Source organism: Piliocolobus tephrosceles, chromosome 8 (genome assembly GCF_002776525.5).
Source record: "Piliocolobus tephrosceles isolate RC106 chromosome 8, ASM277652v3, whole genome shotgun sequence".
Taxonomy (NCBI): domain Eukaryota; kingdom Metazoa; phylum Chordata; class Mammalia; order Primates; family Cercopithecidae; genus Piliocolobus; species Piliocolobus tephrosceles.
Genome location: NC_045441.1, coordinates 21,644,272 through 21,654,065, shown reverse-complemented (window position 1 = coordinate 21,654,065; position 9,794 = coordinate 21,644,272). Strand labels below are relative to the sequence as shown.

Below are 9,794 nucleotides of genomic sequence, written 5' to 3'. Positions count from 1 at the left end.
TTGCCTTAAGCGATGATATTATCTTGTGAAATTCTTTTTCCTGGTTCAGCATGGCATTCTCATGCCATTCTCCTGCCTCTGCCTCCCGAGTAGCTGGGACTACAGGTGCCCGCCACCATGCCCGGCTAATTTTTTGTATTTTTGGTAGAGATGGGGTTTCACTGTGTTAGCCAAGATGGTCTTGATCTCCTGACCTCGTGATCCGCCCACCTCGGCCTCCCAAAGTGCTGGGATTACAGGTGTGAGCCACTACACCCAGCCACATCTATCCTATTAGTTCTGTCCCTCTGGAAAACCCTGACAGATGCTCTTGAGTTGTTTTTATAAAAATGGAATTACTCTGGGACTCTATCTATACTGAACAATAAAATGTGACACCATTTTTCCATCTCAGTGCATAAAGACCTACTCTATTGTTCTAAAAACTGCTAGTTCTCATATGTATTAACCAGTTCTTTACAGACACTTTGTTTCCCATCTTGCCATTATAAAGCAATGCAGCTACAAGCAGTCTTGTACCAAGCTCCCTTCTACAAGCTAAACCTCTAGAGCAATGGTCCCCAACCTTTTTGGCACCAGGGACTGGTTTAGTGCAAGACAATTTTTCCATGAACTGGAGAGTGGGGGCGATGGTTTTGGGATGAAACTGTTTCACCTCAGATCATCAGGCATTAGATTCTCATAAGGGGCATGTGCCCTAGATCCCTGGCATGTGCAGTTCTCAATAGGGTTCGTGCTCCTATGAGAATCTAATGCTGCCACTGATCTGACAGGAGCCAGAGCTCAGGCTGTAATGCTCACTCACCCTCCGCTCACCTCCTGCTGTGGGGCTGGGTTCCTAACAGGCCACAGACCAGTACTGGTCCATGGCCGGGGGCTTGGGGACCCCTGCTCCAGAAGCAGCATTATCACTCTGCCAAAGGACTGCACAATTTTTTCTTACCTTCCCTTCATCAAACTATCCCCTAGAAATGTTTTGCCAATGAGAGTTCCCATGAAGAGGGTTCAAGTGCACACTTTTTGCACCCCCTTGCTGACACTGGTTTCTGCTGACATGGAACACCTATGATCATATGGCTGGACATGGGTTTTCTACCTTGTAATTTTCTCATACACGTCAAGGCTGAACTGTTACAACACTGAGGGCCCATAATGGCAGAGAGTGAGACACACAGAAAGTAGAGAACCACCCACAGTTAACAGCTTTTAGGAAAAAGAGAGGGCAAACAGCTGTCTTGGAGAGCTCTGGGTGCCTTGTGCAACACTATTTAGTCCTCATCTGAGTTTCCCAAGGTTTCCCCAGGCCAGCCATCTGCAAATAACATTAGTGGAAATCTGAATAATTTTCTTCTAAACACATGTATTTTATGTCAACTCTATTATTGGAGTAAAAGAAAGCAGAGAACTGTAGTTAATTAAAAACTAATCTACAATTTGCATGCAAATAGATTTGAGTGTTTATATTTAAACACAGTGTCAAATATTTAAGGAATAATCAAGCCATACAATTAAGCCACTTGTAAATGAGATCATTTAAACATAGTGCGGCCGGGCGCGGTGGCTCAAGCCTGTAATCCCAGCACTTTGGGAGGCCAAGATGGGCGGATCACGAGGTCAGGAGCTCGAGACCATCCTGGCTAATACGGTGAAACTCCGTCTCTACTAAAAAATACAAAAAACGAGCCGGGCGAGGTGGCGGGCGCCTGTAGTCCCAGCTACTCGGGAGGCTGAGGCAGGAGAATGGCATAAACCCGGGAGGCGGGGCTTGCAGTGAGCTGAGATCCGGCCACTGCACTCCAGCCTGGGTGACAGAGCGAGACTCTGTCTCAAAAAACAAAACAAAAACAAAAACAAAACAAAAACATAGTGCTCACCAACTGCCAGGCACAGATTAAGCACTAGATGAATATTGGTCCCTCTTTCCCTTCCTCTCCTATCTGAGTTCCCCATCTGCTTCCCCCATTCCGACAGACTTTCATGTCCCAGCAGTCTACAGGGCTTTCAGGCTGATCACAACTGAAATGGAGAGTGAAGGCCAAGGAGATAAGGAAGGTCCCAAACCTGGCAGAAAGCTTTGTCAAGAAACTTCCTACTGTAAATGTAAACATTAGGTAAATATTAGTCATTCTTCACTTTCCCCTCCTATCTGAACTCCTCATTTGCTTCCCTGTCGGGACAGAAAGCACAGCTTCTGTTTTGTGTCAAGGTTGAAGCAGAGTGGCCCTGTCCAAGGTTTCCTGCCAGTGCATCATCAGCCTGGCTTAGATCTTGTACTAGATGGAGAGTGTTGTTTTGATGAGTGGGAAAACAGATGAGAGAGTCACTTTCGTAACTTCCTCCCACTCAACTCCTGCTGTGACAGACACAATAAATGGCAAGTCAAGGTCCAGATGGGGAAATCCAGCACCCCCTCTTCTGCACCCCACCTCTCAGTCTGAGTGCTCGTTTAAGTGACCTGAAGTCAGTTCAATGTCTGCTATTTTGCTTAGTGTGCAAAGTTTATTGCCATACTTCCTGAATTTGCCTTCGTATCCCTTCTTGTGTGGGTAAAACAGTGCTCTGCCTACTCTGCAAACAGCATGAACCCGAACATGAGACTGTTAGAGCTATGCAAATCCAGGGAGCTCTCCCAACACTCTACAGCACAAAGCCTCTGCAACTTTCACATATTCAGGCTCTATGTGGTGGTCTAGGGAAAAATGAACTCTTGCATCAAGGCTCATTGTTAGCTTGGAGAAAAAAGGTTATGAAAATTATTTTTATGTTCCAGCAACTTACAGTTATTTCGAGAGAGTGAAGCCCACAGAAATAAAGAAGATCCCAATTCTGGTAGAACGCTATGCTAAGAACTGAGTTCTTCCTATTGCAAATGTCAGCCTACCATTCATTTCATATAATTTCCTGATAAGATCGTCATAAGATGCTTAGAACTTTTCTGCCCTAAATTTATATAACAATGTTAAAGGTGAGTATGTGAATTTCATATATATTCACAAATGCTTAAAACACTTTCTGAATTATTACAAAATAACATTTTCTGTAAATCCTGACTGAATTCAAACCATGGAGCACACATTCATAGGAAAATCATTCTATAATCAATTATTTTAGTTGCCTGATGAGCAAAGCTGTAAATACTATGTCACAGAACTATTTTTCACTCACGACTCAGTATTTAACAATGTTGTCTTAATCCCATATGTGTCAGTGAAATATATGGTGGGCAAGTATGATCAAGCCACAAATATAACAATCTCTTGAACACTTTTGTTTAGTTACAGAGTAGTAAGAATTTTAAAAATATTATTTCATAAAATAGTGTTTATTTCTGATAAAATTGTTCCTGTACTGTGCTCTTCATGAAGTGAATGTTTTGGTACTTTAAAAGCAGGCTACTGTAACCTGCTGTCCAGTCACTTACGTGCCACATTCTTAGCTTTAGACTCACATCTGCTTTGAAGATCTTACTGTCACTTGGGGCTACACTCAGCTTAGTAAACATCTCTGTGGAAATAGAAACTTTTGAAAACTATAAACCCAAGAGAATGTGGGTCGCAGTAAAGTTATTTTCCCATTCAAATAAGATGTAAAATGCCGGGAAAGAAAAGTTTCATTCTGAGTTGATGCTGACAGGGTATCCCATCCATCGACAGGACATGGTGTAGCACAGAGACCTAGTACGGATAATGCGGCCCCTGGTGCTCAGCTGCCTGACTTCACCAAAAGAGACTCCCTATTACTTGGTTTCAGACCCTGGAAGTCTTTTGAAAGAAAATACATCCAACTTTAAATAAAAGTTTCTTTTAAAACATCAAAAGCAAATATGAACAATTTGGGAGATTATCAACTAGTGCCAATAAAAATCTCTTTAAGGTAGTACACATACAAATCATTATTTAAAAAAAAGATATTTATAAAGACTAGAAAAGAAAGTCTCCAAATCACTATCTAAAAGGTTTTTTCAGGCCAGGCGTGGTGGCTCACGCCTGTAGTCCCAGCACTTTGGGAGGCCAAGGCCGGAGTAGCACTTGAGGCCAGGAGTTTGAGACCAGCCTGGCCAACACGGCAAAACCCCATCTCCACTAAAAATACAAAAATTAGGCGGAGACTGCAGTGAGCCCAGATCATGTCAGTGCACTCCAGCCTGGGCAACACAGTGAGAGCCTGTTTAAAAAAAAGTTTTTCCACATATACTTTATGTTATATACACACCCGTCACCAGCAAAGTATTTGCCATGTGCTTGAATTAACCTTCATGTCTTCTGATTATAAAATGTTAATTGTGTTGATACTTTAACTGTGTTGATACTCACTTGGATCTTCTTACACACCATGACTCTTCTAGAATGTAATAGTTCACTTTTAACTTTATCAGTTCTCGCTTCACTTCTTCAGCTGCTTTCCGACTATACATTGAGTATACTATTTTCATTCTGGCTCTTTAAAGAAAAATAATTGTGCACAAAATTTTCAAGATTAAAACGATATAATCAACACATTTGGAAGAAAGCACTGAATTAGACTAGACGACGATGAAGAGGAATCCAGTCAGGAGGAAATTCCCCATGGAAGTTCCGGCTAAGGGCATCAGTGAGGTCAAAAGCAGAAGGCAGAAGGAGGACAAGTCGTGGGAGATGAGAGTCACCTTTAACGTACCCCTACATTTCCAAACTTGGTCATCTTTGTGTTTGTTCACCTATTTATTTGTCTTAAATTCTTCGCTACTCCATCACATGTAAGAGTGAGGTACCCTGTGTGTGAACAGGGATGAACTACAGCAAACACAACTACAGGACTACTCTGAAGCTGCAACAGTCCCAACTTCGACATCAACAGTAATTCACATTAAACGGTTCTTCGTTTTATTTCTAGACTTAAGAAAAACTAAACTTATTTAACAAAATTGGTCTGGAAATTAGCTTGATGAGATTGATTTTTTAATGAAAAAGCTTATTTGTAAATGTACATGCCATTGTTATGCAAAAGAAGATGCTAATGAGATTCACCTAATCACTTAGAAAATGAATAGCTTCACCTGCCTTAGAAACTGCATGAAAAATTAAATTAAAAAATAATTTAGACAACACGTCTCTAAATTATTTTCTAAAGTCTCAAAAAAAATCTAAAAAAACAGAAAACACCCAAGATCATTCTAACAGGCTATACTGGTGAAAACCAGAATAAAATCCTCTTTGAATGGGATTCTATTTCAAATCATTTCTCCAAACTCAAGAAAAATCACCTATGAGAAAACCTTAATAAACACTCTAAGCTAAACTCTTCAGGGAGTTACAGGATGAAAAGAACTTAGACATTTTAGAGCCCTGTTAACCTGTGGGAAAGTGCTAGAGTATGACTTCCTTTTTCTGCCTGGTAGAGAAGATGGCCCCCAATGTTGTCACTTTTCTGCCCTGTGAAGCCTTAACGGATTTGTTTAGAGCTTAGCAGTCTTATTTCAGCCTTCTGCTCCCCGACTCGACAAGCCTCAGTTCATCATATCCTTTTGGAACATTCATCATTACTTTGCTGGTGTCCTCCATTCACAGTCCATTTGCATGGAAGGTTTGTTTTGATGATGCAAGACTGTGCACTGACCTCAAGCCTGCGTCTTCATAATGTGGATGATTCACAATGGGCCGAAGTGCAGAGAGCTTAACACTTGCCATCCTGGGCATGGCACCCGCAAACACTGCATCTGAAAAGCAAGAGGAAGGTCTCAGAAAGACACTCAGTAATGGTGAGAAGGGGTCTCCTTCAAGTTTAAATCAATTATTTCACAGGTAACAGAGTGGAGGCCCAGCAGGTTCATGACTTCAAGATTCAAGGGCAGAACTAGAATGAAGTCAGATGGTTGATAAAGTAGCAGTTGGCAGCCAGGCCTAGGTAAACTATTTTCCTTGCAAAATAGAACTTCATCATCTCATCATTAAAGATTTCTTTCTTTCTTTAAAGAAAAAAATCTTAGAAATCTTTCCTGAATCTAGAAAAGAAGTATCAAATGGACTAGGAAAGCTTTATAGTAACAAGGAATTCTGGAAGATGATTTAGTATTCAATCATTTGACACTCAGATGACAACAAAGATTCCCTTTCCACACATGAGTAAAATATCACATTCCATGAGTGAGATTATTTCAAGAAGGAATGTGAAGGACTAATATTAAAAATTCATTAAGAAAATAAACACAGTAAAAATTATTCCATGAGTGAGTTTATTTCAAGAAGGAATGTGAAGGACTAATATTAAAAATTCATTAAGAAAATAAGCACAGTAAAAATTATTTTAAATGTGGCATTTATGACTGTGAATAAATTTTGAAAAAATTAAAATCTATAAAAAATGGCAGAATAAATTACTAAGAACTTATGTATAACATTTCCCCTGCAAATCATTTAAACAGGATTGATATCTCCCTTGTTTTAGATATTCTAAAAGCAACATTGCTTAGAAAGAGTAAGATCAGTGGAAGTAACTAGGGTTTAAGAGTTTGCAGTGGTATACAAAATTGTGGGAAAAACAGCTAAAAAATATGACTTTTTTTTTTAACCTGGTTTAGTACTATATTTGATCCACTCTATAAGTTCTTCTTGTGGCAAATTGCTGAACTCCCCTACAGTATTCCACTGGGTTTGCAGATTTGCTGAACCTTGTATTGACATTGCTGCTAATATAGCAAAAACAACAGCACCAGGATGTATTTGCAAAAGAGCCATCCAAATAGCTGAAACCAAATTAAGAATACATTGGCAATTGTTAGTATAAAGTAGTATGCATCTGTTATGCAAAACTTTTTCCCAGAGAGGAATGTGGCCTCTGCTAGAGTCCCAAAAAAGGATTAATTATCCTAAAGGAAAAGCCCCAAAATAATAATCTTTGGGATCAAAAGAATTCTACCATCAGCCTCATATAAGTGGAACACAATGTAGGAAGCTCTTTTCTCAACCTGCTTTCTCTACTCCCAGATTCAAGTAAAGCCACAACCACCAACGCAATTTACAAGGCCCAGTGCAAAACAAAAATGTGGGGTCTCTTGTTAAAAAATTATTAAGACGTTCAAAACAGCAGCAGCAAACATTCAACCAAGTTCAGGGTCCTTCTGAATGCAAGGTCCTGTGTGACCAGCAGGAACCCCACACTTGCAAAACCTGCCCTGGGTGACACTTTCTATTAGATTGGTGCAAAAGTAATTGCGGGTTTTGCTATTTTAATGACAAAACCCGCAATTACTTTTGCACCAACCTATATCATCAGTCATGCTGTGGGATAAAGACTCAAGATTAAAGGCTTCCAACCAGCCTCCTCTCCTGTGCCAGCCTGAAGGGGTCAGAAAGGAGGAAAGTAGTGCCTTTCTAACATAATACAACATTCTGATTGGGAACCTTGAGGCTGGCTACTTTTTTCCACATTCAAATAGTCCACACTCCATAACAACACTTTGTTCTCTTGATCTTTCTCTACATGTCTACAGAGCTAGATTTCAAGTTTTTTGAGGGCTTATAAACACTGGCTTTTGACTTTTCTGTCCACTACTCTATCCTCCATCCCTAGAGTGCACAGTGTAGGTGCTTAGTGACGATCTGCTACGTTTAAGGAGGTGCTGTTGTACGTAGGCTGGTTGACTGATGGAAAGGTGACACTATGAAGAAGCATCAGTATGCGAATACAGAGCAAGGAGGCAGTTATCCAGGAAAAATTAGCAGCAAACCACCAAGGAAGGCTTAAACTAAATTTTAAAAAGCACAAGTCAAGAATGTGCACTAAATGTGTACCAAATGAAAAAAAAGTTTAAGTTTGACACTAAAAAAAAGAACATATAATTTTCAAGCACTTATAACTTGACATTGTTAGAATTCTTTGTGATATGAATGTCAAAACAAAAAAAGTTACTATTTGTACAATTAAGCTCTGCTTTCTATCAGCACCTGCAGTAACCACCCATGACCTCAGTCTGTACTAAATCAGTGTTTGCTGTACACCAACAACTATTTTAAAGTCTTTAGAAAGATACAAAATGATCAGCTTTGGCCCTTACCCTTTAAGAAAGATAAGTACAAAACCATGAAGAGCTTTAACTGTAATCACTTAAAAGACTTTGTAATTCATTATTTTAGGGCCACTCAATAATAAAGGCTAAAATTATTATAGTAGCTATACTCCAACATAACATGTTACCTGTCTTGAGCAGATCAGTGATGCCATAATAACACGTGTGGTGTCAAGAAGAGTTTTAGTCTCATAATTAAAATACCAAGGGCTGTATATGCTAACAATTCCTGTCCCGACCTGCAGGACAGTCGAACGGACCCTGAAAGGGGGAGTGGGAATGGAGGAGACAAGAAAACACAAGAAATGGAGACAAGACAAATAGCCTGATCAAGTCTCGTTTAATGGTGGCAGTGCAATGCCTTATATAGGCTGGCAGGGGAAGAGGTTGGGCCAGGGCGGTAACGGGGGGCTGGGTTCTCTCAAATTACAATTGCGCATGCGCCGTGGGTTTGTAATTTTCCCAGGCGTGGGATCGCGCCTGCGCCGTAGGCTGCATATCTTCCTGGGCGTGAAAATGTTTGCGCGTGCGCGTGGGAAAGGTTGGCGCGCGCGGGAAAAGTCTAGGCGTGCGTGGGAAAAGTTTAGGCGCGCGCAGGAAAAGCTTTAGGCGCGCGCGGGAAAAGTTCATAATAAAGAACCCGGAAATGTGCCATCTTGTCTCCGCTTTGCAGAGATCAAGCAACAGAGGTTGGCTAATTCCGGGCCTCATGGCTCCGGACAGGTCCCCCTTTCTTTTTTATTATTTGTGGCTAGAAGATTGTCCCTCGGGAACTGCGCCTGTCTTAGGTTGGAGTAACACATCTCTTCACTGGTACCCGTCATGGGATTAGGCAGTAGCTATGACGGCCCTCCTGTCTTAGGTTAGTGAAAGATGATACTCTCTTAGCTGTCGTTGGCTGTCCAGTTCAGCGCACAGGGAAGGTGGTTTACGGTTGGTGTAAGTATGAACCACCATAATCTTCTTGCTCAAGGCGATGATAATGGACCTGTATGGGTTTGGCTTGGATAGCCTCGACTTGTTGCTTAAGGAATGTTATGAGCTTATTAAAAACCAGAGGTCCTACAAAGAGTAAGAGCAATAGGCAAAGCAGGGGGCCTAGGAATGGCATAAGATAGGGAAGGAGTCCATGGAACCCAGTCCAAAACAGGTTATCGGTTATTTCTTTTCATCGTTTCTCTAGGTCTTCTTGTAGACGCCTGATTTTATCTCTGACGATCCCGGATTTGTTGGCATAGAAACAGCACTTCTCCGTATTGTTGTTGTATATATGTACAGGCCTCATGGGGATTACCGAAGCCGGCATAAACCTGGAATGCTTGGCAAATCAGCACCATGGTCCAGAAGGGCTTGTAGTTGGAGTTCATCTCTGCAATAGAGGAAAAAAGTACTCTCAGGGAGAAAATTACTCCCTGGATTGGCTATTGTTAGGTACCTGTCTTACCAGTCGCTCTGGTAGCCATCTGGCTGCATCATGAGTTTCGGAAAAAACACAAACCGAGCCTCTTCCCCAGATTAACACTGGGTCTGGACCATGCCATGTGTTGTCTAATGGGTCTTTCCACATAACCATGGCAAATTGTTTTTTTGATTCAGAATGCCAAAATTGATCGGCTGCTGATTTGTTCAGATCATCTAAATTTAAAAAATTCAAAATAAAAAGTGTGTGATTAAGGATATTTCTAGGGGTGCCCTTAGAGGGTACCATTCTCCCTTTTTTATTTTGTCAATGGTAGTTTTTAAAGCTAGG

General features: G+C 41.0%; 1 protein-coding gene across 1 annotated transcript; it reads right to left on the bottom strand.

Annotated features, from left to right (window-relative positions):
- Positions 1-2,429: 2,429 nt before the first annotated feature.
- On the bottom strand, positions 2,430-6,715 carry LOC113219912 (probable C-mannosyltransferase DPY19L1). The gene is made up of 4 exons (XM_026448166.2): positions 6,548-6,715; positions 5,596-5,695; positions 4,314-4,439; positions 2,430-2,568 (listed from the first exon to the last, which is right to left on the bottom strand). The coding sequence occupies exons 1-4, from the start codon at positions 6,711-6,713 to the stop codon at positions 2,430-2,432; spliced, it is 531 nt and encodes a 176-aa protein (XP_026303951.2). The 5' UTR covers positions 6,714-6,715.
- Between the last annotated feature and the right edge of the window lie 3,079 nt (positions 6,716-9,794).

What these genes read in the sequence shown, in the direction of transcription:
- LOC113219912 (XM_026448166.2), bottom strand. Translation starts at nt 6,713, where the DNA reads ATGGCTCTTTTGCAAATACATCCTGGTGCTGTTGTTTTTGCTATATTA. An exon ending in CAAATATAGTACTAAACCAG is followed by an intron (nt 5,696 to 6,547) that starts GTTAAAAAAAAA and finishes CTTGCTTTTCAG; the next exon opens with ATGCAGTGTTTGCGGGTGCC. An exon ending in TATGAAGACGCAGGCTTGAG is followed by an intron (nt 4,440 to 5,595) that starts GTCAGTGCACAG and finishes TTTTCTTTAAAG; the next exon opens with AGCCAGAATGAAAATAGTAT.